The sequence below is a fragment of the Pimephales promelas genome, chromosome 15, assembly GCF_988280905.1.
Source record: "Pimephales promelas chromosome 15, fPimPro1.hap1.1, whole genome shotgun sequence".
Taxonomy (NCBI): domain Eukaryota; kingdom Metazoa; phylum Chordata; class Actinopteri; order Cypriniformes; family Leuciscidae; genus Pimephales; species Pimephales promelas.
Genome location: NC_142783.1, coordinates 11,031,828 through 11,059,134, shown reverse-complemented (window position 1 = coordinate 11,059,134; position 27,307 = coordinate 11,031,828). Strand labels below are relative to the sequence as shown.

The 27,307-nt window shown below is 38.9% G+C and overlaps 3 protein-coding genes across 4 annotated transcripts; 2 read left to right on the top strand and 1 right to left on the bottom strand.

Annotated features, from left to right (window-relative positions):
- The first annotated feature begins 859 nt into the window (after window positions 1-859).
- Window positions 860-10,339, top strand: LOC120480227 (uronyl 2-sulfotransferase). The gene is made up of 8 exons (XM_039673232.2): window positions 860-1,550; window positions 2,512-2,549; window positions 2,709-2,864; window positions 3,025-3,104; window positions 5,562-5,715; window positions 6,445-6,542; window positions 6,686-6,843; window positions 8,970-10,339. Exons 1-8 carry the CDS (start codon window positions 1,292-1,294, stop codon window positions 9,233-9,235), a joined length of 1,209 nt encoding a protein of 402 aa, XP_039529166.2. The 5' UTR covers window positions 860-1,291; the 3' UTR covers window positions 9,236-10,339.
- On the bottom strand, window positions 9,545-14,124 carry ddo (D-aspartate oxidase). Of its 2 annotated transcripts, none has more exons than XM_039673220.2 (5): window positions 13,606-14,124; window positions 12,270-12,543; window positions 12,023-12,131; window positions 11,763-11,939; window positions 9,545-10,461 (listed from the first exon to the last, which is right to left on the bottom strand). In XM_039673220.2, exons 2-5 carry the CDS (start codon window positions 12,439-12,441, stop codon window positions 9,903-9,905), a joined length of 1,017 nt encoding a protein of 338 aa, XP_039529154.2. In that variant the 5' UTR covers window positions 12,442-12,543; window positions 13,606-14,124; the 3' UTR covers window positions 9,545-9,902. The 2 variants fall into 2 exon arrangements, with proteins under 2 accessions (XP_039529154.2, XP_039529153.2); XM_039673219.2 differs by having other exon boundaries at window positions 12,270-12,447; window positions 13,606-13,894.
- A 45-nt stretch (window positions 14,125-14,169) lies between these two features.
- zbtb24 (zinc finger and BTB domain containing 24) lies at window positions 14,170-26,361 on the top strand. The gene is made up of 6 exons (XM_039673218.2): window positions 14,170-14,243; window positions 16,320-17,172; window positions 20,376-20,543; window positions 21,174-21,341; window positions 21,413-21,494; window positions 25,225-26,361. Exons 2-6 carry the CDS (start codon window positions 16,338-16,340, stop codon window positions 26,039-26,041), a joined length of 2,070 nt encoding a protein of 689 aa, XP_039529152.1. The 5' UTR covers window positions 14,170-14,243; window positions 16,320-16,337; the 3' UTR covers window positions 26,042-26,361.
- Window positions 26,362-27,307: the final 946 nt, after the last annotated feature.

The window sequence follows — 27,307 nt, the reverse complement described above, 5'->3', positions numbered from 1 at the left end:
TTCCTCAGTTCTTCCATTGAAGTCTTGAGTCCTCCAGCACCGACGATGCGGGCACCACTGCGTTGCTCTGGATGCTAGCTAGGTGCCTCCATGCGCACGGTTCCCCATGGTAACCGTCTCATGTGCATTATCCACTGTAAGCCTCTCTGAGCATGTGTCTTCCCTTGGCAAGCCATCTGCCACCCCTGGAGTTTAAATCAGTAGCCACCTGCGGTTGGTACTCCAGTGTTCCATATGCGTTCCTATGTGGCCATATGTGTATTCATAAGTCCTCCCTTCGGTAGGCAGCTGGTAGCATGTCCCCTTCGGGATATGTTTCCCAGTGTACCTTGGTAATCCTGTGTCAAAGTCGGATCCCCAAAAAAAAAAAAAAAAAAAAAAAGAGGTAAGGCTCGGGGGTTCAGTCTTTCGCAGGGCACTGGAAGACAGCTTGAAGATGGCGTGATGGCACAGACCCCCAATCTCCGTCACTTCTGACGTAACTCGAAGTGACTACGAAAGGGAACGTCTCGGTTACGTATGTAACCCTCGTTCCCTGAGTAGGGAACGGAGACGTTACGTCTCCCTGCCACTTCTGCTGTATCGCTGGGTAGAGGCCGAGTTCAGTCTTGGCTCCTCAGCGAAGACATACTGCGGTTGCGTTCACTTCCTCCTTTTATACTCACGGAGTAGGGCGGAGTACGCTATGCAAATTTCCGCAGCCCCAAGGCATTGCATGCCATTGGCTCGTGTTTTAATACTCGAAGAGGATTGGCTTTCTATGCGAAACCCCCAATCTCCGTCACTTCTGACGTAACGTCTCCGTTCCCTACTCAGGGAACGAGGGTTACATACGTAACCGAGACGTTCTGATTGTTCTTACTGTTATATTTTTCCAATGATTTAAAGGATTTCAAAGTAAAACAATTTCAGGTGTTTTTCATTGAACGTTTTTTTAATGATTTTTTTATATGTGTGTTATCTGACCATGTATTGCCAGATTTATGTTTAAACGGCACGTGGCCGCAAAAGTTTGAGAACCACCGGTTTTATTGTATAATTTCTGTTGTAGCAATTCACCTTTCGGCACTCCTCCTCTCGCCAATTAATCCCATTCCTCCGACCTGCAGCTGAACTAACCCTGTCTCGAATGAGGGTCCAGTGGGACTGTAGCACTGACTGCACACACACCTGCAGGTTAAACACCGCCACATCATGATAGGTTTACAGAGAAAATCTGACCTGAGCAGACTATTCTGCTGCTTTCAGACCAAAATGATATCGTTGTGTGTTAATACCGAACATCAGATGGATGAGTAAAATTGACTCTGGATTATACCGTCATGAGAATATGATGACTTTTCGAAATCCTTCCTCTCATAAACACTTGACCGGTTACATGCGCGCGAGGAACCGGAGGGAGAACTGGCTCGCGGTGGTTCTGCTTCGAGTCTCGCGCCGGGATTTGAGCTTCTGTCTCACCGCTCTCCTCATATTCTGTCTGGGGTCTGTGTTATATCAGTTCAACGGAGGAGCACCAAAACTCCTGCTGGATGTGGGATATTATATAGGTAAGACCTCAAACATATCAGAAGGCATGGGGTAAGTTGTTACAATGAAGAAGAAAATTAGGGAAAGCCATCCTTTAGTAGGCTATATACAACAGCAGACGACAGTAACCCCTCTTACTCTTGTCCTGAGTTAATATACAGCAAATTGAATACACTTATTAATTTTTTTCCACTTGTTTATTCAAGAGTTATAGCCTTAGTGAGACTAAATATCCCAATAAAGATTTGAACTATCAGTGTTTTAACAACTAAAAGCACTGCTAGAGTAGGCTAAACAAGCTCAGCGAAATTGGATTTTGACTCAAAACCTCAATACCCTCATCAAACAAACTTTTAAAAACTATGACACCCTTTTTAAATGAACTTATATAATAAAGGCTTATATAACAAGCCTTAGGCTCTAACAGTTCAGTCATTGCTTCCACTGAAATATGAATATGAACAGTTTCAGTTTCATGATGTTTATAACTAATTGAATGAACCTAATGGTTAAGATCAATGGCATCAGTCAAGGTTCATAAAGGGCAGACTGTCAAAGTTTCCTGTCTCCACTATGAGTCCATACCAGTGTTGTTCTTGGCTTGTGAAACCCACAGCGAATTCCACAGGAGTCTATGTTAAGTGGATGATATGAGGCCTTTCATTGTGCGGGACTTTTCATTCACTCGCACTACAATGACAGCAGTCACCAAAACTGACAGCTAGATGGAAGGGTGGAATAACCTGTGGATTTCCAAAGCAAAAATACCCATTTAAAAGATATCACTCTTACATTGAGGCATGCAAGCTTTAAACTACAAATATTATACATAGTGAACTTAGGAAATGTGAGATTATCAGTTATGATTAACGGGTGGACTGAACATTTGGTATGCATATGTATCACAAAGCTATTTGTAATGTTCAGTATGCTCAAATATATGCACAGATACATTTTTGATTATTATTTTAAACTTTATAGGGAGATTTTCTGGTGGCCATGGACCTTTAGCACCCAGAGTAAGAGCACTGCATGTCATATACTACAAGATTTGAGTGCTTGAATCTCATTTGTTACTAATATCTTGATGCAAATCCATTTTCATTCCAACATAATGTAAGATTGTTCTGAAGCGGAAACTCTTTGAATACTACAGGGTTTTTTTTTCTCTGTTGCAGGCTTTACCTTTCCCAAGTCAGGTTGTGTATAACAGGGTTGGTAAGTGTGGAAGTCGCACTATAGTTTTGTTGCTGCGCATGTTGGCGGACAGACATCAGTTCACTCTTGTCTCCTCTGATATTCACAACAAGACCAGACTCACCAAACGTGAACAGGTAAAACAATGCTGCAAATGATGATGATGTGATGACTAGTTCTGGTCAATAATTGTTTGCTTGACCATTTAATTATTTCATCATTATTATTCCAGTCTATTTCATCCACCATTGAACATCAATGGTTAATTTGAACCATTCTCCTTTTATTCCCATGTAGGAAAATCTCATTAGAAACATCAGCACAACTCCTCAGCCATTTCTTTACACCCGACATGTGCATTTTCTCAACTTTAGCAGGTAATATTTCTATTAATTATTTTGGTAAGTTGATGCTTCTTTTATATAAGGTAATGAACAGTGCAGCCATTATTGCAAGATAAACTACATTAGCTCACTTACGACTACTTACTCAAATTAATTGATAAATAGTTCACCCAAACATGAAAATTCTGTCATCATTTATTTACCCTCATGTTGTTCCAAACCTGTATGAATTACCAAATTAATAACCAAACAGTTTAGGGGCCTCATTGACTTCAATAGTAGGAAAGACAATACTATGGAAGCCAATGGAGTCCATCAACTGTCTGGTTACCAACACTCTTGTAAATATCTATTCTTGAGGGTGAGTAAATGATGACATAATTTTTGGGTGGAGTATCCCCTTTAATACTTAGACAATATTAAATTGAATTTTACCTGTAAATGATTCTAAAGTTTCTGATGCACCAAACAATCAGTCTAAATCTTCAACAATATTGTGGTAATATTAACACTAAAGTCATCTGAGGTCATTTTCATGACAGTTGACAGTTCATGACTCAAGATTGGGCCATCATATATGATACACAAGACCTGAAACACTCAAAAAAAAATAATTAGTTGCACTTGTAAGTATAAAGAGAAAACATACATTTATTTCAATTGGAAAAAATTGTTTTAAGAATCAACTTTTCCTCAGTTCAGTAGAGGTGTTCGATTCTGCATTTTCCGCAGTCTACTATGACCGTTGGAATCGATGAAATCAACTCCCAAAATCAACTTTTATTTGCTCCATTACATGATTGCCATCATTAAAGTCAAGCCAAGTCACACAATAGAGATTGTTTCAAAGCAGCTTTACAGTGATAACAGGCTGTTGTTCAGCTGAAGTCAGTTCAGTGTTGATTCAGTTCCGTTGTAAATATCATTCATTATTAAATTAGTTAATTTTATCTATAAAACAATTCTGCAAAAGAATGTGGTCGCCCAACTAGATCTGCCTCTGATGGCTTCCTGGTCAAGACAATCTCCTGAACTCCAAACTGAATGTCAGATTGGGAAAGAAAGGTGATTTAAGACATTTTGAGCGTGGCATGGTTGTTGGTGCCAGATGTATTTCACAATCTGCTCAGTTACTGGGATTTTCACACACAACCATTTCTAGGGTTTATAAAGAATGGTGTGAAAAGGGAAAAACATCCAGTACGCGGCAGTCCTGTGGGCGAAAATGCCTTGTTGATGCTAGAGGTCAGAGGAGAATGGGCCGACTGATTCAAGCTGATAGAAGAGCAACTTTGACTGAAATAACCACTCGTTACAACCGAGATATACAGCAAAGCATTTGTGAAGCCACAACACACACAACCTTGAGGCGGATGGGCTACAACAGCAGAAGACCACACCAGGTACCACTCATCTCCACTATAAATAGGAAAAAGAGGCTACAATTTGCAAGAGCTCACCAAAATTGGACAGTTTTGAAGACTGGAAAAATGTTGCCTGGTCTGATGAGTCTCGATTTCTGTTGAGACATTCAGATGGTAGAGTCAGAATTTGGTGTCCATCCATCATGCCTTGTTACCACTGGGCAGGCTGGTGGTGGTGTAATGGTGTGGGGGATGTTTTCTTGGCACATTTTAGGCCCCATTCGTGCCAATTGGGCATCGTTTAAATGCCACGGCCATCCTGAGCATTGTTTCTGACCATGTCCATCCCTTTATAGTCACCATGTCCCCATCCTCTGATGACTTCCAGCAGGATAATGCACCATGTCACAAAGCTCGAATCATTTCAAATTGGTTTCTTGGACATGACAATGAGTTCGCTGTACTAAAATGGCCCCCACAGTCACCAGATCTCAACCCAATAGAGCATCTTTGGGATGTGGTGGAATGGTACCTTCGTGCCCTGGATGTGCATCCCACAAATCTCCATCAACCGCGAAAGGGGGTCAAACACAGAATTAGTGTGGTGTTCCTAATAATCCTTTAGGTGAGTGTATATGTGTTTCTTTATAAAGTCTTCTTCACAGTTGAGCCTTTCAAAGTGTACTTCTTTGGCTGTGAGCCATGATTTTGTAGTTAATTATGTAAAATCCACTTTATCACTCAGCGAATATTAGGAAATAGACTATTTCAGAGAGCCGCGTAATGGCCCGTTCACACCAACTATAACGATAACTATATTAGCATCTACATCAAAGCACGACAACGTCCTGTTTATGATGAGCGTGCGCTGCAGTTTTTGTCGTCTGCTACTTTAAATGCAGGATGGATTCTGATTGGCTGTCAATGTCTTTCTAAAACGACATTGACATTATTGACTGTGTCATTATCATTATAGTTGTGAAGTGGACACTGCTATTTGTTTAAATCTAAAGCGATTTGAAAAATGATATCTTTATCGGGATCCTCCTTGGTGTGAACAAGCCCTTAATTAACAGAGATAAAATAATGGATATTTTATTATGATTCCTCTCTCTTCTGTAATCAGGTTTCGAACGGATGAGCCCGCACACATCAATATCATCAGAGATCCGATCAACCGATTTTTATCCAATTATTTCTTCCGGCGGTTCGGCGACTGGAGAGGGGAAGAGAATCACGTCGTACGAACCCCTGCGATGAAAGACGACGAAAGATACTTAGTAAGAGCTTTAAAATCAAAAGTGTTTCTTAAGAAATAGTAGTCTCAAGCGAGGTTAGAGAAACAGAGAACTGAGTGAAGGAGCATTGAATGAACTATTACTGTCATAAATGAAGTCTGTACAGCTCTGTGTGATACACATGAATGCCTCCTTCACAACTCAGCAGGCAACGTTCATGAACATAGTTTACTCGGTCTATATTTAGTGTGAGACTGACTGCTTTTCCTCTCACTCATTAGTGTGACATGTGGTAATGGTTGCAGGCAGTGCATGTATGACATCACCGGTGGAAACCCAACTAGACTTTTACAGTTTCTCTAAAGATACCAATGCAATCATTTTCATTATATACAATAATGCGCATGGGAATGCATGATTGATTTCTGTTCAAATAGTCATTTTCATTTGTTCATTTTTTTGCAACTTTCTCTGGAATGTTCTGGATATGTTTGCATAGCAGCAGGAAATAGCCAGGCGTGGGTCTTTGGTTGGAGACTTAGATGAATGACCCCATAGTTCAGACCTCTTGTGGATGAATATATAAACAAACGACTGTTCTCAGAGCTTCAGTTCCAGTTCAACAACAAAATCAGTTTAATAGCACTGATGTAACTAACTGAAATGTTAATGTTGGCTCTTTGACAGATTGCTTTTGTTCTTCTTTCGTAAGTTGCTTTGACTAAAAGTGTCTGTTAAATGCATGAATGTAAATGTTCTTCTGGACCAAAGGACATCAGCACATGCATCTTGGAAAGCTACCCAGAATGCTCCAATCCCCGTCTCTTCTACATTATCCCATATTTCTGTGGGCAGCATCCTCAGTGCAGGTGACATTATATCCGGACGTTACTGCTACTGTACATCTTATACGATTCATTTTTAATGGTTCCAGCATTTTTTTGATCAACTCTGAATCAATAGATGTCCATGAGTGATCACTGGAACTGATCAATAATCTGTAATGACCTAGAGAGCCGGGTTTGTGGGCGCTGGAAAAGGCCAAGCAGAACGTTCTGGATCATTACCTGCTGGTAGGGGTGTTGGAGGAACTTCAGGATGTGTTGCTTCTGCTGGAGAGACTCCTTCCACACTTCTTCTCTGACGTCTTGAACATCTACGAAAGTCCAGGTAAGACCTTTCATACAAGTTTTCATAATGATTTTTACTGGTCACCATTTCAAAAACATATTGCCACCATTTTAATAACCTATTTGCACCTTTTAATTAATTTAATTGTTTAATGCATGGCAGTATCAGAAATGTTGTTAAAAGTAGATAAGTAAAAATAATAAGCTATTTAATACAAAAGCAGAATTTCTTTTAATTTATATAAATTATATAATTGTATAAACATAAGCAAGTGAAATTACTTAAAAATACAAAAAGTATTTAAGGGGTGTGATGGCGCAGAGGATAAGACACATGCCTTTGGTGTGAGAGACCCGTGTTCGAATCCACTGTGAGACACTAAGGCCCTGTTTACACGAGAACGCTCGCGGCTGAAAACGTAAAAATATTTTATCGGATGTGCCTTTCGTTTACACGGCGACGCCGTTTTTGGGGCTTAAAAACGCAAAAAAGTGAAACCACCCTCCAGAGTGGAAATCTTAAAAACGCTCCACCGCCGCGTTCCCGTGTAAACGGTAAAAACGTAAAAGTCTGCTTGACAGTGAAGGTTGTACGCAGGCATGTGGACTTGGTGTTGTTGTAGTATGCACTCCTAGCCGCCTGGAGTGCATACTACATTGAATTTCACACACTTTTGCGTCACCATTTGCACGCGGATTTCCCAAACAAAACGCTTGTCTAAACGCGTAATAAAAAGTGATGACGCAACGCCACTTTTGCGTTTTCTCTTCAGAATCGTTTCCGTGTAAACATAGCCTGAGGTGTCCCTTAGCAAGACACTTAACCCCTAATTGCTCCAGAGGCGTGCGACCTCTGACATATATAGCAGTTGTAAGTCGCATTGGATAAAAGCGTTAGCTAAATGAATAAATGTAAATAAATGTATTTTTTTAAAATAATTTAACTTAATATTAAAAAATATAATGATATATCCAGTGTTGTAGTACTCGAGACTCGGACTCGTCTCGGTCTCGAGACCATATTTTAATGGTCTTGGTCTTGTCATGGACTCGTGTCCATTTGGACTCGGAATTGACTCGTACTCGAACATTTTTTTTTTAGGACTCGGAATTATTCCCGAGTCCACTCGAGTTCAATTAAAAATATTTTTCATGATTATTAATGTATGTTAATAAAATATTTCTTTAAATTGATTGACACGCCCAGTGATTAGTGATTTTCTAGTGCGCAACTGCGCATGACAAATTGTAATAAAATTACTTTTAACACCACCTACTATGTGGCCTTTTTACCCTAAACTGATCATATTTTTTAAACTCTAAGTAAATTCAGTAAAAAAAAAAAAATTCTCTAAGTAAATAAAAGTAAATTAGGTAATCAACCCTCACTGGTCTCGGTCTCGACTCGGACTCGACCGTCTCTGGTCTCGGACTCGACTCTCTCTGGACTCGGTCTTGACTCGGACTCGACTCTCTCTGGTCTCGGTGTCGACTCGGACTCGAGTGAGGTGGTCTCGTCGACTACAACACTGGATATATCTCAGAGGTGTAGTTAAATACAGACCTCCAAGTCCAATCACAGCAAAATCCAGTGAGTTAATGAGATAATTAAGTGATTTATCAAGTGATGATTGAACATTAGTGATGAACACCTGCTGTTAACAAGCAGAATCACTGAAGGAAAGAGAAACAACAAGAACAGAACAAAAAGAAGAGACGATCAGAAACACAAGAACTATACTGTGGACTTCCAGCCACAGCAGCACAGCCTTATGCCCGGTACACACTGTACGATTTTGGGCTGTCCCAGAAGAAAGATGATTTGGGAAGCTACAGTTCTGTGTAAAGTTTAAGGCACTTGTGTAAAAATGCTATAATGTGAGGATACTTTCAAAAATAATGTCATAAATAGATTTTATTTATCAATTAATGAACTAAATCAAATCAATATTTGGTGTGACCACCCTTTGCGTTTAAAACAGCAAAACATATTTTGGGTGAAAATACTAATGCCTGCCTATAGGACTTTTGCACATTAGTGTTTATAAGCAAGTGTTGTATTATTTTTTAAGTTTTAAAAACTGCATGTATTTTCAATGTACAGTAGACTCTTAAGTTTGATTAAAAATTATTTATGTGTCTCTTGTCTGTCTCTACTCGGTTCAGAATACAGGAAGCTGGGGAACATGACGGGCACCGTCCACAAACAGACTCCTAATCTCGAGGCCCTGCAGGTGCTTTATCAGCGCATGGAGTACGAGTACAAATTCTACAACTTTGTCAAAGCAGAGTTTCACCTCACCAAGAGGAAGATCGGTCTGAGAACAGGCCCACAACCCTCCAGACATTATTCAAGTGTGCTTCAGAGGAAGGACCTACAGGAGGATTTGGAGGAAACAGAAGACTCACTCGACTGGACCGAACAGACCTGAGATCAGATATAATCTGAAATAACCAATCATTCAGGTGGCCCTATTGAACCATACAACTGGATAAAGCTTGAAAATTATTTATAAAAACAAAAGACAATTACACTAAATGTTGTCGTCAGTATTCTTAGATTGTCGAATATTTAACACATTTTAATAGTTTGTTCCTTTTTATGATTCTTTGAACCGTTTTAAAACATTTCGGTCACATTGCAACTGTAGTTTCCCTTAATGATAAAATGAATGAATTTAGAGATCATTTGATATGCTTATGAACAGCACTTGTGTTGTGTGGGAAATAAGACACTTGACAGCATTAAGACAATATTCTTCATTAAAATATTTAGCGTCACTTTGACAATTTGTTCATGTATAAAGTAGTTAAAGGTGAAGTTTGAATAAAGGCGATTTTCAAACACTCACTCAGAATTTAAAACTGGCATATTAAAAAATATATTTCAACATGGAACAATTTACATAATTTATCTTCAAGAACTAAAAGTCAAACTAAAATTACATTAGGTTTAAAGGCCTAAATTACATTCATGATTTATTTATTATTAACATGAAAGTGCTATTTCTCGTGCACAAAAGCATAGCTATCAGTATGGAAATCATATGACACATGGATATCAGTATCAGTATGAAGTCTTAAACTTCAATATGAGATTCACAGTCTGGCTAGAGGTGGTTTTTCGTACAGACTCTGTCTCAGCAGATCGAGCGCGTCCAGTGCCGTCCCCCAGCTCAGAGTAACCCCACAGCCTCCATGACCGTAGTTGTGCACCAGAGGCACCTGGCGGCCCAGTACGGACAGGTATTCACGCTCCACCCGCAGGTTAGCCCTGCCTGGCCGCAGTCCCACCCACTCCTCCATCACCTGACACGCTCGCAGGGACGGTTCCAGTCGACAGCAGCGCTCTAGGATCCCCTCGCTGTCCTCTTTATTCACCTCCATACGCCAGTCGCCCACCTGCCGCGTGCCTCCGATGTTGACGTGCGTCATTCCAGGGTAGATGTAGGTCATGCCATCTCCATCTCTTAGGAAGTTCTTCAGCCAAGGGGCGTTAATCTTCAATATTTGACCTCGAACTGGATAGACCTCCTCATCCTTCGCCAAAAAGCGTGAGCCGACACCTGAGCAGTTAATGATGGCATCGTAGTTCAGGGCCAGTTTATGAAGATCAGTCACCTTTTCATGAAGGATCTGACCTCCAACTGCTCTAAGCCTATTGGGAAATATAGATTTATTCACCATATGCTTACTATTCACCTTGTAGTCTTCATATTTGTTGTATAAATGGACCCTTTTCATTTCTGGGGTTCTCAGATGCAGAAGTCATCATGGGGTAAACTAAACTACGGTATATAATTTTTGCATTTCCCATGAAAAAATACATGACAGCTTTACTATGACTTTCCAAAACAGGCGAAAAAAAGACAGAAAAGAGAAAGATGTGAAATTTTTCATCACTCCCTCAGCCATATTAGAAACACTTACACAGCAGCGTTAAAGACCCACTGAAGTATCTTGAAACGTGCAGCATTATTCAATGCAATTCATACTGTCTGAATCAATCCCTATACCCTAAATAGTGCACTATGTGCCATTCACCATGTAGAAAATAGTAAATGTGTGAACAAATGACCAATTTTAGCTGCAACTATTTATAATGTAGGGAGGCGGGATGCTTTAGACTCCAGAGAGCATTTGATTGGACAGAAAATCTGATGAAATTTTAAAAGATGTCTGTAATTTAATGGCAATTTCACAAAGTTTGTATAATTTAGTATATATATATATATATATATATATATATATATATATGAAGAGTTCAGATGCAAAAGCCTCTAAGTGCCATTTGAAATATTCTTCTAAAATGATCATTTTTATCAAGCTTATATATTTAAGTTCAGTAATTTCACTTAAATGACATTGAAGATTACCTATGAATTGCCATTTAAGTGAAATTACTGAACTTAAATATACAAGCTTGATAAAAATGATCATTCTACAAGAAAATTTCAAATGGCACTTAGAGGCTTTTGCATCTGAACTCTTCATATATATATATATATATATCCAAAATAAAAGTTTGTGTTTACGTAATATATGTGGGTGCACTGTGTATAATTATTTTGTGTATATATATATATATATATATATACATGCATCTATATTTAAGAAAAAAATATTATTTATATATAAAATATGTATATTTATATATATAATATATATATTATATATAAATCTACATACAGTATATACATGAAAATATTTCTTAAATATATACAAGCATGTGTGTGTATTTATATATATAAAATAATTATACACAGTGCACCCACATATATTATGTAATCACAAACTTTTATTTTGGATGACAGCCCTAATACATGGCTAGATTTACAATGTTTATAAGAGAACATTTCCAGTCTGTGAAAAGGGTCCAATTTGTGAATTATATTTTTTATTCTTTTATATTTATATCACTACATATTACAGGATTTTTATTTTGAAACTTTTTAGTACCTTTTTTCCATCCATGGCAAGTATCTCCGACATTCACACTTTAATGTGGTGAACGCTTGTCCAAACTTATGATTAGGGAAACGCTTCATTTCATGATCCGTCATGTATCTGAATCCTAACACCACATCTGCCCAGTAGGGTTTTTTGTCGTTGGGTACATCCTTGAAAATGTGGTACCTAAGAGGATGCAATGTTGAGATCATGATAAATGAAAACCACATCAATACATTATCTTTATAGTGTGATCACAAGGGTTTTACCCGGAGCTCAAGTACACGCCAGCTTCTCCGGCCTGTGGGGAATCTGCGATGGAAAGAAGATGATCAAATGACTCCTTGAACCAACGCCGTTGCCGTTCACGAGGGATATCTAGTAAAAGAGTTCAATAATAATCAATTTGACCATTTTTACATGGATGGGCCTAAATAATAATTAAAAAAAAAAGGCTGTAATCCAAAACACATGATACAATGGCAAATTTGCTGCATCTGTCAGTGTTCATCTCACCAGGAAACTCAGTAGGTAGGAAGATTCCAGCGGCTCCATCACTGGTGGTGTCAGGCGAGAACTTCTCGGCAACAACAGTTACAGAACAGTGTGGAAGCGTCTCAGCGATACACACTGCCGAGGATAAACCCACCACACCTGCTCCGACCACCAGCACTTTCACACGCTGCATTCTCAGCTCAAATACAAGATACAGAACAGATGCTTTGCACCTTTGCACATACTGATCTATGATGTACTGCAATCATTTCCATTAATAAATCAGCATATAGGCCTGGTTTCACAGATAAAGCCAGGATTAGGCTTTAGTTCAATTAGGACATGTAAATAGCTTTTATAAACATGCCTTAAAAAACATGACAATATTAAAGATTAATTTAATTAATTAAAAGATATGTCAGTGCAAGATGCTTTCAGTTAAAACAGCTCAAACGTGGGACTAGGCTTAAACTTAGTTTGTGAAACTGGGGATAATGTAATTAATTTGATTAAAAATTAATTGATTCACAGCCCAACTACTTATTCACTTTACAATTACAATACCTTATGCACTCCCTGGTCAGAATATTTATTACATTTATTTAACATTTAAAAATGCTATTAGTTTGATGTTTACAACATTTAATAAAAACATTTAATAGTAGTCATCAAAATATAAAAATGTATATCAATTGTTGCTGACACTTGCTGATTTTATTACCCTTCACAATGTAGTTTTTTTCATGTTTTTTTTAAATTCAACAAAAATGAAACACTGTTCATTGTTTGTTCATGTTAGTTCACAGTGCATTAACTAATGTTAACAAGATTTTAAGTATTAGTAAATATTGAAACTAACATTAACAACGATTAATAAATGCTGTATAAGTGCAGTTCATTGTTAGTTAATGCTAAATAATGTAGTAACTAATGTTAACTAACTAACCTTATTGTAAAGTGTTACCAAAAAATAAATTTCCTTAAGAGAGAGACATTTACAACCATGCAAGACAACCATAAAATCTGATTTTGTGCCAATTAAGTCAATAAACGACAGACTGTGTCCTACTTACGTGACTATTATAGTCTAGATATATTATTTACGCAACAAATCACTTTTTTAAAAACAGTCTTAGTATATAATAATAAATAATGATAATAATAAACGTAACGTTAGGACTACTATTCATACAATAGCTTTAACATAATATTTAAAAATCAGGCACAGCTGTCATAAGAAGCTGCAATAATAAAGTTCAACAGATTTAGGAGGTTAATTTAACCATTTAAAAACGAGCAAGTAACTAGTTACACTATTTAAAATGCATCTCAAAGCACATTTCGATCACACACTAACCTCCAGCCTTCTGATCCAGCGGTAACAAACAGAGTCTGTGATTATTACGTTACACACTCTGGACGAGACTGTGATTGTCCTATTTAAAACGCATCGTGGGAAATGGAGTTTTAGTTCTCTTATTTTGAGGGGATGCGGAAGCGCAGATGCGAATATGTAACTGAGTACAACTGGGTTTGACTGCTAACCCTAAAGGAACAACATTATGTACAGTTAACCTTTCAGTCCTTCCGTTATAAATAAAAGCTATTTTTGTCTGTGTGTGTAATGCTTCACCATCAGTGAACAGAGGCGCTGTTTGCAAACACAACACACAACACTGGGTGACAAATGTTTCTGTTCCTCTAGGGGGCGCCTCGAGGCCCACAGACCATAGACGGACCTTCAAATCCCAGGACGGAAAATATGTTAAATGAATGTAGAAATCTGCACTAGCAGATATAAATCTGCTCATACAATCTATATAAAAAGATCACATGAAATCAATTGCGCGTTATAAATGGTTAGCACGTCACAATTCTAGCAATGCTGCCTTTCTACCCAATAATGTTCTCTTCTACCTGCCTACATATGTGATGGGTACTGAAATCACGGAACCTAATTCTCGCGAGATTTGGCTCTGAAACGGTTCCTTTAAGGTAAGGTCCTGAAAGCTTAATCGTACATTATCGTCTTCAGAGACTAGTATAACGTTAGTTATTATTTGAAGTGCGTTTCGCAGACTAATCAGTGCGATTGACTTATCAGCGCCAGCCTTTTAGCCATGTGAGCGTATTTTAGAAGTGAAAACAAACGAGCTCTTTGTTGCTAACTTACACATGGCGCTGGTTTTAAAGCAGTTTATTATTTTATTACTGTGATCAAAGACCGTGGACATGGATATTATGAAGATTCAATGTGCGCGCACGTGTGTGTGTGTGTGTAAACCTTTTGCATAAAACGCATTGTGAGATTCTACTAACGTTACACCATACTGTGTTTACAGACCGCGTGCAGCAGTGCATGCTTCATTGTCCTGACATCTCTGTAACTAATGTGTCAAAAATACTGTTACATACAGTTTGGGCGTAAAGATGGAACTATCATTGTCCACTTTGGTTTTGAATGATTACCAGGATTTACATGTTTCTATGGGTTTCTACAAAGAATGCACTACCGTGGATTTACTATAGTACATGGTTCTCAACTGGTTGGTCTTCAACGGTCTCACACACAACCCCAAAATGTTGCTCTGGGTGAAAATACACTTCATTTTAGCTAACTTTTTTTTCTTTCCTTTTTTAAACAAGTAACGATACTTATTACGCAAGTAATAGTCCTACTTTAAAAGAATATGCTGCAAAGAGCAAATGTAATAATGTTTTTGGACACTTAATTGCGTGTATTTGTATTCAAGTACTGCCAAAATGTACAAGACAAACATTTGTTGTAAAAATTATTAAGCTGCAGTTCAGAAAACATAAAATATATTATCTGTATGTAATACTGAATAGCACTACAAACAACTTTACATGTGCTTCAGTATGCTATGTTTAGTAGTCAATACATCAAAGTGTAAAAGATTAAAATAATGTCTCAAAATACTTAAAACTTGACATTGTTAAGCTACTACAAAGTGTGATTTTTAAAATATGTAAAGAAAGTGTACTTTTTTTAAACCACTTAAGTAGGCCTTTTATTTCATTTGTAGTATTATAGCCTGGTTTTGCAGACAGGTCTTAGATTAAGCCAAGATTAGGCTTTAGTTCAATTAGGGCATTTAAAGGCACAATATGTAAGATTTTTGTATGAAAATATCAACAACAACTAAAAAAAAAAACACTATAACAGTGTTATATAGTTTGTTGTCTTGTGTACTTAAAATATATTATGAATATTAAAAGCATCTGCTAAATGTATGCATGTAAATAATTAGGTCTTTAAAGAGAAGAAGAAAATGCTTCCCATATCATTTATTTTAGGTCAGACTGTGTGTCCAAGTTTATGTTTCTTATGGCGCTTTTCCATTACCAGTACCAGCTCGACTTAACTCGACTCGGCTCGGCTCACCTCAACTCGTTTTCCATTGCAGACAGTACCGCCACAAATAGTATCCGGTCGTCATAGCGACGCCTCGTTGCCCCTTCAATCTCTCGCTGGATCCTCTCTTCGGCAACCAAACAAAGGAAAGTCTGCACCCCCTCGTTTGACCATGGCGTATTCTTCAGAGTTGCCACAATAATAGTAGTAAGTTTAGTAACTATCTCTGGCCAAACGATTTAAGAATGGTGGGGTTATTCTGGATACTCTCCATGTGGAGCGTGAAATGATGACGCAGTGAATGGTGACGATTCTCTCTGACCAATCAGCAGTCAGCATTGTTTTCACTTCACATTTTAGTACCGGCTCAGCTCACCTTAGCTCGCACAGAACCTCGCTGGAGGTGATACAAAAAACTTTTACACAGTGGAAAACCAAACAAAGGCGAGTCGAGTCGAGCTGGTACTGTGTAGTGGAAAAGCACCATTAGAAGCAAGTCAAATGCAGACAGATGCCAACATGGACAGGTTGTTTGACATGCCCTCATCTTCAAAAACCAGGAACAAGACTATTCAAAGAAAAACGCGGACTATACTGTATGGGTTTGGTATTGTGTTGTTCACCACCTGATGCCCATTTAAAACCACTGCTAGATTGCAAAGATAAAAGATGTGTTAAAACCTTTTCCTTTTTAGATTCAAGCTCACAGCACCATGTCTGCGCCGTCTCTCCCGCCAGCGTCACCTGTCCTCGCCCTGCATTCAAAAACACACAAGGACACTATCCTGCGTAAATTTGACAATCTCAGAAGAAGGGAACAGCTCTGTGATACAACCCTTATCGTAGAAGACGTGCACTTCAAGGCGCACAAGGCCTTATTAGCAGCGAGCAGTGAATATTTCTCATTGATGTTCACTGCTGAAGATCAGGTAAGCCAGTCGGTGTACAAGCTGGACGGGATGTCTGCGAAAACCTTCTCGGCCGTGCTTGAGTTCATCTACAGCGCAAATGTGTTGGTGGACCAGAGTAGCTCTGAGCAGCTGTTTGACATGGCCCGCTTTCTGGACATCCCAGATCTGCTCAAAGCCCACAAGGTCCTTCAAAAGGACAGTTCAACGGTTGAAAATGTGGTGTCCGCTCAGGGTGAAGGTGTTGATGAATGCACACAGATTAAGCGTAAAAGAGGGCGCCCCAAAAAGAGCATGTACACTCAGGAGTCAAGCCAGACAGAGAATCCAGAATGCGTTTTACCAACAGAGACTAAAGAGCCCACAGAACCTCTCTTAGATCCCACTTCACCTCCAAGAGACCTAAGTGACAGCGACTACAACCCCAGAGAGGAAAACAGACCCCGTCACAGCAAGCGCAAAATTCGGCAGCCTGTCAAACTGAAGGGATACAGGTTAGGAGACAATCTGACTGAGCGCAAGGAGCCGGGGAAGAGAGGGAGAAAGAGGAAGTACCCGGACACAGAGGCCAGATGCGACGAGTGTGGGAAGGTTTATAAAAACCATCTGTTACTGAAGATACATCAACGAACTCATACAGGTGCACCTCATTTTTTATTATACTAAATAAGGCTACGTCCACATTAATCCGGATACATTTGAAAACGGGGTTTTCGTTTAAAAACGCTCTCCGTCCACACTAGCGTTTTCAGGCGTTTCCCGACGTTTTAGTGTGGATGAGAAATTTCTAAATTCACTTTACTGCGCATGTGTGAAACTTCACAAAAGCTCACTGAGATGATACAGATGGGAAAATAAATAATTATGTTATCGCACAATAACAGGATAATTTTATTTAGCAAAATATCTCACCATCACTGATGTGTCCAGGTCGCATTTAGCCACCATATGTTTGGTCTAAAACGCAACTGCTCTCCTGTTTTGCCGCAGGACAGCAAATGTAAGTACATTATCTGTCATCTTTGCAGTGCTATGAAGAATAGCACATATTAAGTAACATATTTTAGCAATAGTGTAAAATGAATAACACATAACAGGCACAATACCGATAAACATGAATATCTATTGGTACTACATGGATCACATGACTAAACTTACATCATCGTTTTGAAATACCTCCGGTTTCACTGTCCACACTACAACGCGAAAATGGCGTTTTCAAATTTATCCACTTTGGAGAGCCTTTTTCCAAACGATACGTTTTTGTTGACTTAAAACGGCATCTCAGTGTGGACGGAAGGCCAAAACGGAGAGAAAAATATACGTTTTTCAAACGAAAACGTATTAGTGTGGACATGGCCTAACTGACTGATTAGTAGCAAATAGAAATAGCAAGCTAGTTTTGAAAGCATGAGATCCCACCCTCCCTTCAGAGCGTCTCCAAAGGCAACGCATTCTTCAAAACACTTGAGCAAACAAAAACGTCACGAGACCGTGTTAAATTACCTCTGTCTCAAAACACATAATATTACAATTATAATGAACTTCAACAACTTAAAGAGCACTGACCTTTACCACCTGACTGCTGCAGTATCATTTCAGCGTTGATAGTGTTGCCATTGAAACTCACAAATTTAAGTCACAAGCCGTTGCAAATTACATTGCGTGAACGCAGCATAAGCCCATGGTTTTGATTCAGGAGGAACTGTAAAAGGTGTCTGCTGTTTTGGTTGAGGTGCTCTGTGACTGACGTCTGTCTAACTCATAGCATGAAACACGCTGATGTTGTGTGATGACTGTGCGAGCAGGTGTGTGGAGGTATCGAAATACATACGCTGACAGGCAGGTAGGACATCATGTAATTGGAAAAACATGTTATGGTCCTACGCCACAGACGATAAAAATACCTTTAGACCACTGAATTTAGTGATTGCTATCTGGATGAGAAGACATTCAACCAGCATAACAAAAAATGTTTCTGGAACAAATCGCCTACCCTGCCTTTAACTCGTGCAATTAACTATAATGTTAATAAATGAGGCCTTATTGTAAAGTGTTTCCATTTGTTTTAACATTTGTTTGTATTACACACTAAACATCTATCAATTAACGTGACTTGGTCAATATTCTTTTAATTATATTTAAGTGTTTCATTGGAGATTAAAGACGTCATTAAATCAAATTTGACTTTATTTACTTTGTTTGTGCATATGGTGAGTCTTGTGGATCCATGCAAGTTAATACACGAAAAAAAAAAAAAGTTTGTAATCTTTAATCAACATCTGAAAAGTTACTTCCGGCCTGGAATGGCGTTCCTTGATGACATCAGTTTGATGCCTTGGGTTGAAAACGCTTAACCATTTCCCTCAAACCGTTGGTCTGCTATGAGCGAGAGATAGAGAGGAGGCTCTATTCAATAGTCCATTTCACTTGGAAATACGTCACAACACTGGAGAAATGTCGTTTGCAACGTCCGGTTCATGAGACTTTAAGGGTCATCGGATGCCTATTTTCCTCAAGTTGGTATAATCAGAGAATGTCTAATTGAAGAGAATTGGCACTGGCTGGTTACTTCTGGGTTCTGGACTGGCTGCAGTAACGCGTCTCTGTCCATGCGGGGGCGCTCGCGGTCGAGTGCCCCCCAGTTTTCGGTTTCACCCCCAGAAATCCACTTTTCTCAGGATGTATTTTTTTGTCAAGTAATTTGAAAGTTGCATTCAAAAGGGAGGGCTAAGATAATACACTAAGCTGAAAATTGCATTTTTAACTTCACATATCTGTTCTAAAAATCCGTTCAAAACTGTGATGACGTCACACAATAGCAGAATGGTAGCGTGTTCTGGCCAACAACGGCCTAACCTGTAAGAAATCAAAAGGACATAAGTACTCGTTCATTCGACTTTTGGGCTATTATCTATATTGAACTTGCGGAATCAACAATAAAATCTATGTTGATTTAACGACAAGCAGGTGAAAGAAACAGATTTAGCCGTTTAGCCCCATAGACTCCCATTCATTCTGCTCTCGCCCGCGATCACCTCCAGTGGAATTCGAATGGAACTGCAACCAAGATGATGCACAATGGGGCTAATAGGAAGTGCCAAGTCTCTCTGTTAGACGGGCTCTGATATAATTCTTTAGGGTCTTCATGTAAATTTGTAACATACTTTGGTAAAATCCCAGTGGTCGTGGGCGGAGCATGAGCAATATGACAACATATTGCTCAGAAAATCCAAACAGCTTGATTATTGAAAGTGTTTAGAGTGAATGGATTTTTTTTCCCATTGTATGGTGGTTGTGTCCACACACCGCAAAGACACATTTATATGCAAACACCATATGAATCAAAGGGAATTTTGCATCCGATGACCCCTTTAAGACTCTTTTCACATATCTGGGGTTCTTAGAAGCGGAAGTCATTTGGCTAATGTGAAAAGGCATGTGAAAAAATACATATATATTTTTGTGTTCCCATTTAGGCCTATTCCATTTGTAAAAAAAAGAAAAAAAAATAGCGTTTTGACTTTCCAAAAAAAAAAAAAAAATTTAGAGATTGATAACTTTGTCAGAAAGAAATTTTCCGTCACTATTACAAACTCCCTCATAGAATTTACCGGTTTTATGGCATTTAACGCCAAGGCGTTATAAAACAAAGGATATTGTTATAACTTAAGTAAATAAAAAATAAAATGTAAAAAAATAAAAAATAATTCGTTGCTAAGATTTACAATGTTAATAATTGTGGAAATGCGTCATCATAGTCTGAAAAAACTTTGGAGAAGCACGGTGGTGACGGTCACGTGTCCATTGGAAATCTCAAAATAAAATGTTCTTTTTATGCAGGTGAAAAACCGTTCAGATGCAGTGTTTGTGGGAAGGGTTTCACCCAGAAACACACTCTTTTGGTTCATCAACGCATGCACACGGGAGAAAAGCCCTTCATCTGCACGATATGCTCCAAAGCGCTGTCCACCAAACACTCCCTACTGGAGCACATGAACCTACACGCAGGTGAGGGACTTCACTACTACACATCTACCAAATCACTGCGCCATGCTTATACATGACAATTCAATTGTTTGGGTTAAGATTAAAATGCTTTATCCAGCAAAGATGCATTAAATTAATCAAATGTGACAGTAAAGACATTAAGAATGTTACAAGATTTACTTGATAATAAGAAATATTTCTTCAGCAGCAATTGAATTCTGGTGCTCACGTGACACTTAAAGGGTTAGTTCACCCAAAAATGAAAAGTCTGACATTAATTACTCACCCTCATGTCGTTCAAATCCTGTTAGACTTTCGGTCATCGTTGGAACACAAATGAAGATCTTTTTCGTTTTGAAATCGGAGAACTTTTTGTCCCTCCATTGACAGCTACGCAACTACGACTTTCAAACCCAAGAAAGATTTCTATGTCCGATCTCTTTTTCCACTGTGGTTGTACCATGGGATGGTATACCACAGCATTTTAAATGTAAAGCATGGTACACTTTGATGACCTTATTTACATACAAAAAAAAAAAAACATTGGTCATATCATGGTACAGTACATGACCAAAACACCATAGTACATATTGAAATAACTGACTATATACTGCCTGACGGTCTATAAAATTCTCCATTTTCGTTCCACAGAGAATAAATCTTTCAGTTGTGACCAGTGTGGGAAAAGCTTCAGTCAGAAGCGGCAGCTGAAAAGCCATTACCGCGTTCACACTGGAAAAGCTTTACCTGAGTGTGCGCAATGTCATCATAAATTTATGGATGCAGCTCAACTGAAGAAGCACCTGAGAACTCATACTGGTAACAAACAGACCACACTTCATAGCAGATTGCATATCTGTGCTGTATGAACACCTGTGTTATTATTTCAGGTGAGAAGCCGTTTACATGTGAAATCTGTGGGAAGTGTTTCACAGCCAAGAGCACACTGCAGACACATATCAGGATACACAGGTCAGAAATCAACATATTAACAAATTAAGACAGTGCCGGTAAATAGAGGAAACAAAATAAAACTGATAGATATCAACAGTTTTTTGAAATATTCTTTAATTATACACTAATTTGCACATACATTTTCAGAACAGAAATCTGATCATTGGATAAAGTCTTGTTATTTTTTTTTTTATTATTATCACAGATTTTTGATCTCTTTATCACTCCCGAAATCAGAAAATACTGTCAACAGCCAGGAAAAGAATACATATTTACCATATTTTTAAGAATAAAATGTTATCATCTGTAAAAACCTTCAGAATATCAATATAGATAGAAATAAAACTGTAAAGTTTGGTGTATGTAGAGCTACTGAAGTGGAGATTTTTGGCCTTTAAATATATGTATTGTAGTTAAAATCTACAGTGTAATAAAATTGTATCGAGATTTTTCCAAAGTCCCATGACGCTTTGTGCGATTATGGGAGTAACTTCAGTTAAACTGTAAACAATTAGTAAAATATTTGTTCTATAAACACAGTAATACACAGTTTCAAAATCTTGGTATAATAAGATGACATTTATTCTACTCACCCTTCAACCATTGAACATTAAAATGTGAAATTCTAAAGTGAAAAGGAATTAACAAAGTTATTTAAACAGACCATGAATAACCCCAAAAGCTTGATTATTTCTGCAGAAATATTACTGTAGTGTATCTAATATACACTCACCTAAAGGATTATTAGAAACACCATACTAATACTGTGTTTGACCCCCTTTCGCCTTCAGAACTGCCTTAATTCTACATGGCATTGATTCAACAATGTGCTGAAAGCATTTAGAAATGTTGGCCCATATTGATAGGATAGCATCTTGCAGTTGATGGAGATTTGTGGGATGCACATCCAGGGCATGAAGCTCCCGTTCCACCACATCCCAAAGATGCTCTATTGGGTTGAGATCTGGTGACTGTGGGGGCCATTTTAGTACAGTGAACTCATTGTCATGTTCAAGAAACCAATTTGAAATGATTCGAGCTTTGTGACATGGTCCATTATCCTGCTGGAAGTCATCAGAGGATGGGGACATGGTGGCCATAAAGGGATGGACATGGTCAGAAACAATGCTCAGGTAGGCCGTGGCATTTAAACGATGCCCAATTGGCACTAAGGGGCCTAAAGTGTGCCAAGAAAACATCCCCACACCATTACACCACCACCACCAGCCTGCACAGTGGTAACAAAGCATGATGGATCCATGTTCTCATTCTGTTTACGGCAAATTCTGACTCTACCATCTGAATGTCTCAACAGAAATCAAGACTAATCAAAACAGGCAACTTTTTTCCAGTCTTCAACTGTCCAATTCTGGTGAGCTCTTGTAAATTGTAGCCTCTTTTTCCTATTTGTAGTGGAGATGAGTGGTACCCGGTGGGGTCTTCTGCTGTTGTAGCCCATCAGCCTCAAGGTTGTGCGTGTTGTGGCTTCACAAATGCTTTGCTGCATATCTCGGTTGTAACGAGTGGTTATTTCAGTCAAAGTTGCTCTTCTATCGGCTTGAATCAGTCGGCCCATTCTCCTCTGACCTCTAGCATCAACAAGGCATTTTGGCCCACAGGACTGCCGCATACTGGACGTTTTTCCCTTTTCACACCATTCTTTGTAAACCCTAGAAATGGTTGTGCATGAAAATCCCAGTAACTGAGCAGATTGTGAAATACTCAGACCGGCCCGTCTGGCACCAACAACCATGCCACCCTCAAAATGTCTTAAATCACCTTTCTTTCCCATTCTGACATTCAGTTTGGAGTTCAGGAGATTGTCTTGACCAGGACCACACCCATAAATGCATTGAAGCAACTGCCATGTGATTGGTTGATTAGATTATTGCATTAATGAGAAATTGAACAGGTGTTCCTAATAATCCTTTAGGTGAGAGCATGTCTCTATTATGTAACATGCATCAAAAATCTTTATTAACTGGAACATTGAGTAAATACAATAAATTGTATTTACTTGCTTTAGAAATATTCCAGTAAACACTGTTAATATTGACAATTATATTTTTAAGCATCCGTGTGAATACAAACCTGGAAAGGGACGTGAGGATTTGGGGAGAAAAACAAGAGATTCCTAGTCCCTTCCACTGAATTGTTCATGGGACATATGGTTAATTTAAATCAGGAGAAAAGACCACAACTGCACAGTATATGCTGTCCTTTTTTATACTGTTACAGCAGAATATATATATATATAAAAAAACAAGAAAATAATCAGTAGGAAAAAATGCAGCGACTTAAAAAAGCTCTTGCCATAGATATTCCTTTTATGCCATATCACATTAAAATACCAAGCTATTATCTGTTATTATAAAAATTTGAGCTCATTCAGACAAACTGATTGATAAGGATCATCCTTTCAAAGGATTTGTTTCAGCTGAACTTAAAGGATTAGTTCACTTTTGAAAAAACTTTTGCTGATAATTTACTCACCCCCATGTCATCCAAGATGTCCATGTCTTTCTTTCTTCAGTCGAAAAGAAATTTAGGTTTTTGATGAAAACATTCCAGGATTTTTCTCCATATAATGGACTTCAATGGGAACCGGATGGTTCAGGTCCAAAAGATAGTGTTAATAACAGTTTCAGATGCAGCTTCAAATGTCTTTAAACGACACCAGACGATGAATAAGGGTCTTATCATGCGAAACGCTCGGTTATTTTAATGTTTATTCCAAAAATGTAACTTTTCTAAGGACAAATGCTAGCCTTTCTCCATTCTGTGAGGCGCGTTTGCAACGTCACGTATTACGTAATTACGTTCAAAAGGTCACGGGCGACGTAGCCAGAAGTACAGAGTCAGAGTGTTTACAAGTTGAACGCATAGGTTGAACGTGAAAACTAACTCAAACGCCGTTTACAAAAAAGGAATTAAAGGGTAAAACAGCGATGTCGGACGATTTTGATTCTGTACTTCCGGCTACGTCGCCCGTGACCTTTTGAACGTAATTACGTAATACGTGACGTTACAAACGCGCCTCACAGAATGGAGAAAGGCTAGCATTTGTCCTTAGAAAAGTTACATTTTTGGAATAAGCTTTGAAATAACCGATCGTTTCGCACGATAAGACCCTTATTCATCGTCTGATATCGTTTAAAGACATTTGAAGCTGCATCTGAAACAGTTATTACCTGTCTTTTTGACCTTGAACCATCCGGTTCCCATTGAAGTCCATTATATGGAGAAAAATCCTGGAATGTTTTCATCAAAAACCTAAATTTCTTTTCGACTGAGGAAAGAAAGACATGGACATCTTGGATGACATGGGGGTGAGTAAATTATCAGCAAAAGTTTTTTCAAAAGTGAACTAATCCTTTAAAACGTTATAGGCGCGTAAGGAAAAAGGTGAATATAAATCAGACAAATTATACATAAACAAACAGTTCAGTAAAAACATTAAGTATATAGATAGGAATAAAGTCTAGATTTCTGAAAAATATTTTGATGGAACGGCCTTCAAAGATATGTTTTGTAATAGAAAGCTGCAGATATAAATAGATAAAGTGCAATAAAATAAACAATTCAACTGATTTGTGGATGGTTTCTTTCCACTAGTATGGAACAGCATCTTATAAAAAGCCTAAAATCTCAAAACTGACCAGTACATGAAAAAATTTTTTGCCTGTAGAGTCTTTCCTTTTAATGTTCAAGATTTGCATGTTTAAAAAAAATCTTTCTTGTCATCCAGAGGAGAGAAGCCATACATCTGCAACGTCTGCGATAAGACCTTCTCGGACCCCAGTGCCAGGAGGCGTCACGTGGCGTCTCACACGGGTAAAAAGCCCTTCACGTGTTCTGTCTGCAACCTGTCGTTTGCCCGATTGGACAACCTTAAAGCTCACACCAAGACTCACAACAAAGAGCGTCAACCAGGAGAAGCTGAGAGCATGGGCCCCGCGGAGGTGCAGGCCACATCAGGGGCCGAAGAAATGCACAACATCCTCCAACTCCAGCCGTACCAACTTCCCACCCACGGTGAGCAGGAAATCCAGCTGGTGGTGACCAGCGAGGTGGAAAACATCAACCTGGGTCAAGATCAAGCTATCAGCATCATCACTGCAGAAGACACATCTGTGGAACAGGGTCTCACGCTTCTCACCCAACCTTCTGGTCAAGTCCAAAACCTGGCACTGGTCGCACCGGACGGGTTAGACGGCAGCGCTCAAATCCAAACCATCAGCGTCTTGGGAAGTCAAGCAGACAGCGGGCAGCCGGAGCAGATGCACGTCTTCACGCTGACAAAAGAAGCCATGGAGCAACTGCAGGTTCATCACGGAGCTCCACAGCAGCTGCAGGTGATCCACCAGCTGTCCGAAACCTCGGAGAATCCCAGCCGGTCGAGTCCAACAGGAGGCATTCACGTCAGCAGTCAAAGCGGACAGCCCATCTCCATCAGCCAGACCAACGAGCAGATCCCCAGCCATCAGATCCAGGGTCAAACCTTCCAGATCCAGGCGGGAACGGTCTCGTATCTCTACACCACCAGTGTGACCCCGCAAAACTGAACCGACACAACTGCTTAAACCCTTTAGTTCTCTTTGGATACAAATGGTGATATTTTAATACAGTAAAGCTGATTGGGAATAAGCAGAACATGTTTTTTTTTAGATAATGGCTGCAATATGGATCATGAAGTATATCCATTATTAAACTGCTTTTTTATTTGTTAATGACAAGACTAAAGATAATAAATGGTTCACATACTGTACATATAACTTCAAATGTATTTGTCCAAAATCAGTTTATTTAAGTGTAATTGTCCAGCATGACAGTAACATTGGCTCTAACCAATTGCCACAATGCACTGTAATTTCTGTAATGAAAAGTCATATAAATGATAATTTCATTTTCTTTACTGTAATGCAATAAAACATATTGCACATAAACTCATTTTTATTTATAAAATTACAGAAAAAAGCACGTAAATGTGTTGACAGACATCATTAGTTTTTAATTTCATTATTTAGTTTCAATACATATTTATGTCAGTTTTAGTTATTTCTGTACTAAAGTTAATGAAACGAAATTGAAATGTGTCATGAACATTATACAAGCAATCTCCATGGTATATGGATGTAAAAATGGGTATATGGAAAATAATGTGTATGGATTTTGTGGTGGAATATAAGATTCACCCAATAAGGGTTAAACATTAAGTTCTGATTAATGCACAGTTTTAATTTGATTAAAAATAGAGTCTGGACACAAGTAAAAGTAAAAGATGTTCCCTTTCGTAGTCACTCCGAGTTACGTCAGGAATGATGGAGAATGGGGGTTTCGCATAGAAAGCCAATCCTCTTCGAGTATTTAATAACGAGCCAATGGCATGAAAATGCCTTGGGGCTGCGGAATTTGCATAGCGTAACTCTGCCTCACCCCGTGGGTATAAAAGGAGGAAGTGAACGCAACCGCAGTATGTTTTCGCTTCGGAGCCAAGAGACTTCGAGACGAGCGTCCTCTTCAGTGTTGGTGTGACGGCGGTACCCAGCGAGATTCTGCATTGCCTGCGATCTGAGCAGTGGTCTGCCAGACTTTGCGCTTCTCCCTGGACGCCTCAGTGCTGAAAGAGTGAATTTCCTCCTCTCTTAAAAGCTGCACGTGGCACGTCTTTTTAAAGATGGTTCGCCCGTGTTCTTCTGGGTGCGGTCGATTCATGTCATCTTCTGATGGTCACGATCGCAGGTCTTGCTGTGTCTGGGCATTAAGCATGCAACAGCAGCGTTCGTGGATGACTCATGTTCCTTCTGTGGGAACATGACCATCTCTACACT

Excerpts from the sequence above, each read along its gene's own strand:
- LOC120480227 (XM_039673232.2), top strand. The coding sequence starts at position 1,292 with ATGAGTAAAATTGACTCTGGATTATACCGTCATGAGAATATGATGACT. Across the intron at positions 2,865-3,024 it reads GACTCACCAAACGTGAACAG|GAAAATCTCATTAGAAACAT; the intron begins GTAAAACAATGC and ends ATTCCCATGTAG. Across the intron at positions 6,844-8,969 it reads GAACATCTACGAAAGTCCAG|AATACAGGAAGCTGGGGAAC; the intron begins GTAAGACCTTTC and ends TACTCGGTTCAG.
- ddo (XM_039673220.2), bottom strand. The coding sequence starts at position 12,441 with ATGCAGCGTGTGAAAGTGCTGGTGGTCGGAGCAGGTGTGGTGGGTTTA. Across the intron at positions 11,940-12,022 it reads GGCGTGTACTTGAGCTCCGG|GTACCACATTTTCAAGGATG; the intron begins GTAAAACCCTTG and ends GCATCCTCTTAG. Across the intron at positions 10,462-11,762 it reads TTGCCATGGATGGAAAAAAG|GCTTAGAGCAGTTGGAGGTC; the intron begins GTACTAAAAAGT and ends ATTTCCCAATAG.
- zbtb24 (XM_039673218.2), top strand. The coding sequence starts at position 16,338 with ATGTCTGCGCCGTCTCTCCCGCCAGCGTCACCTGTCCTCGCCCTGCAT. Across the intron at positions 17,173-20,375 it reads ACATCAACGAACTCATACAG|GTGAAAAACCGTTCAGATGC; the intron begins GTGCACCTCATT and ends CTTTTTATGCAG. Across the intron at positions 21,495-25,224 it reads ACACATATCAGGATACACAG|AGGAGAGAAGCCATACATCT; the intron begins GTCAGAAATCAA and ends CTTGTCATCCAG.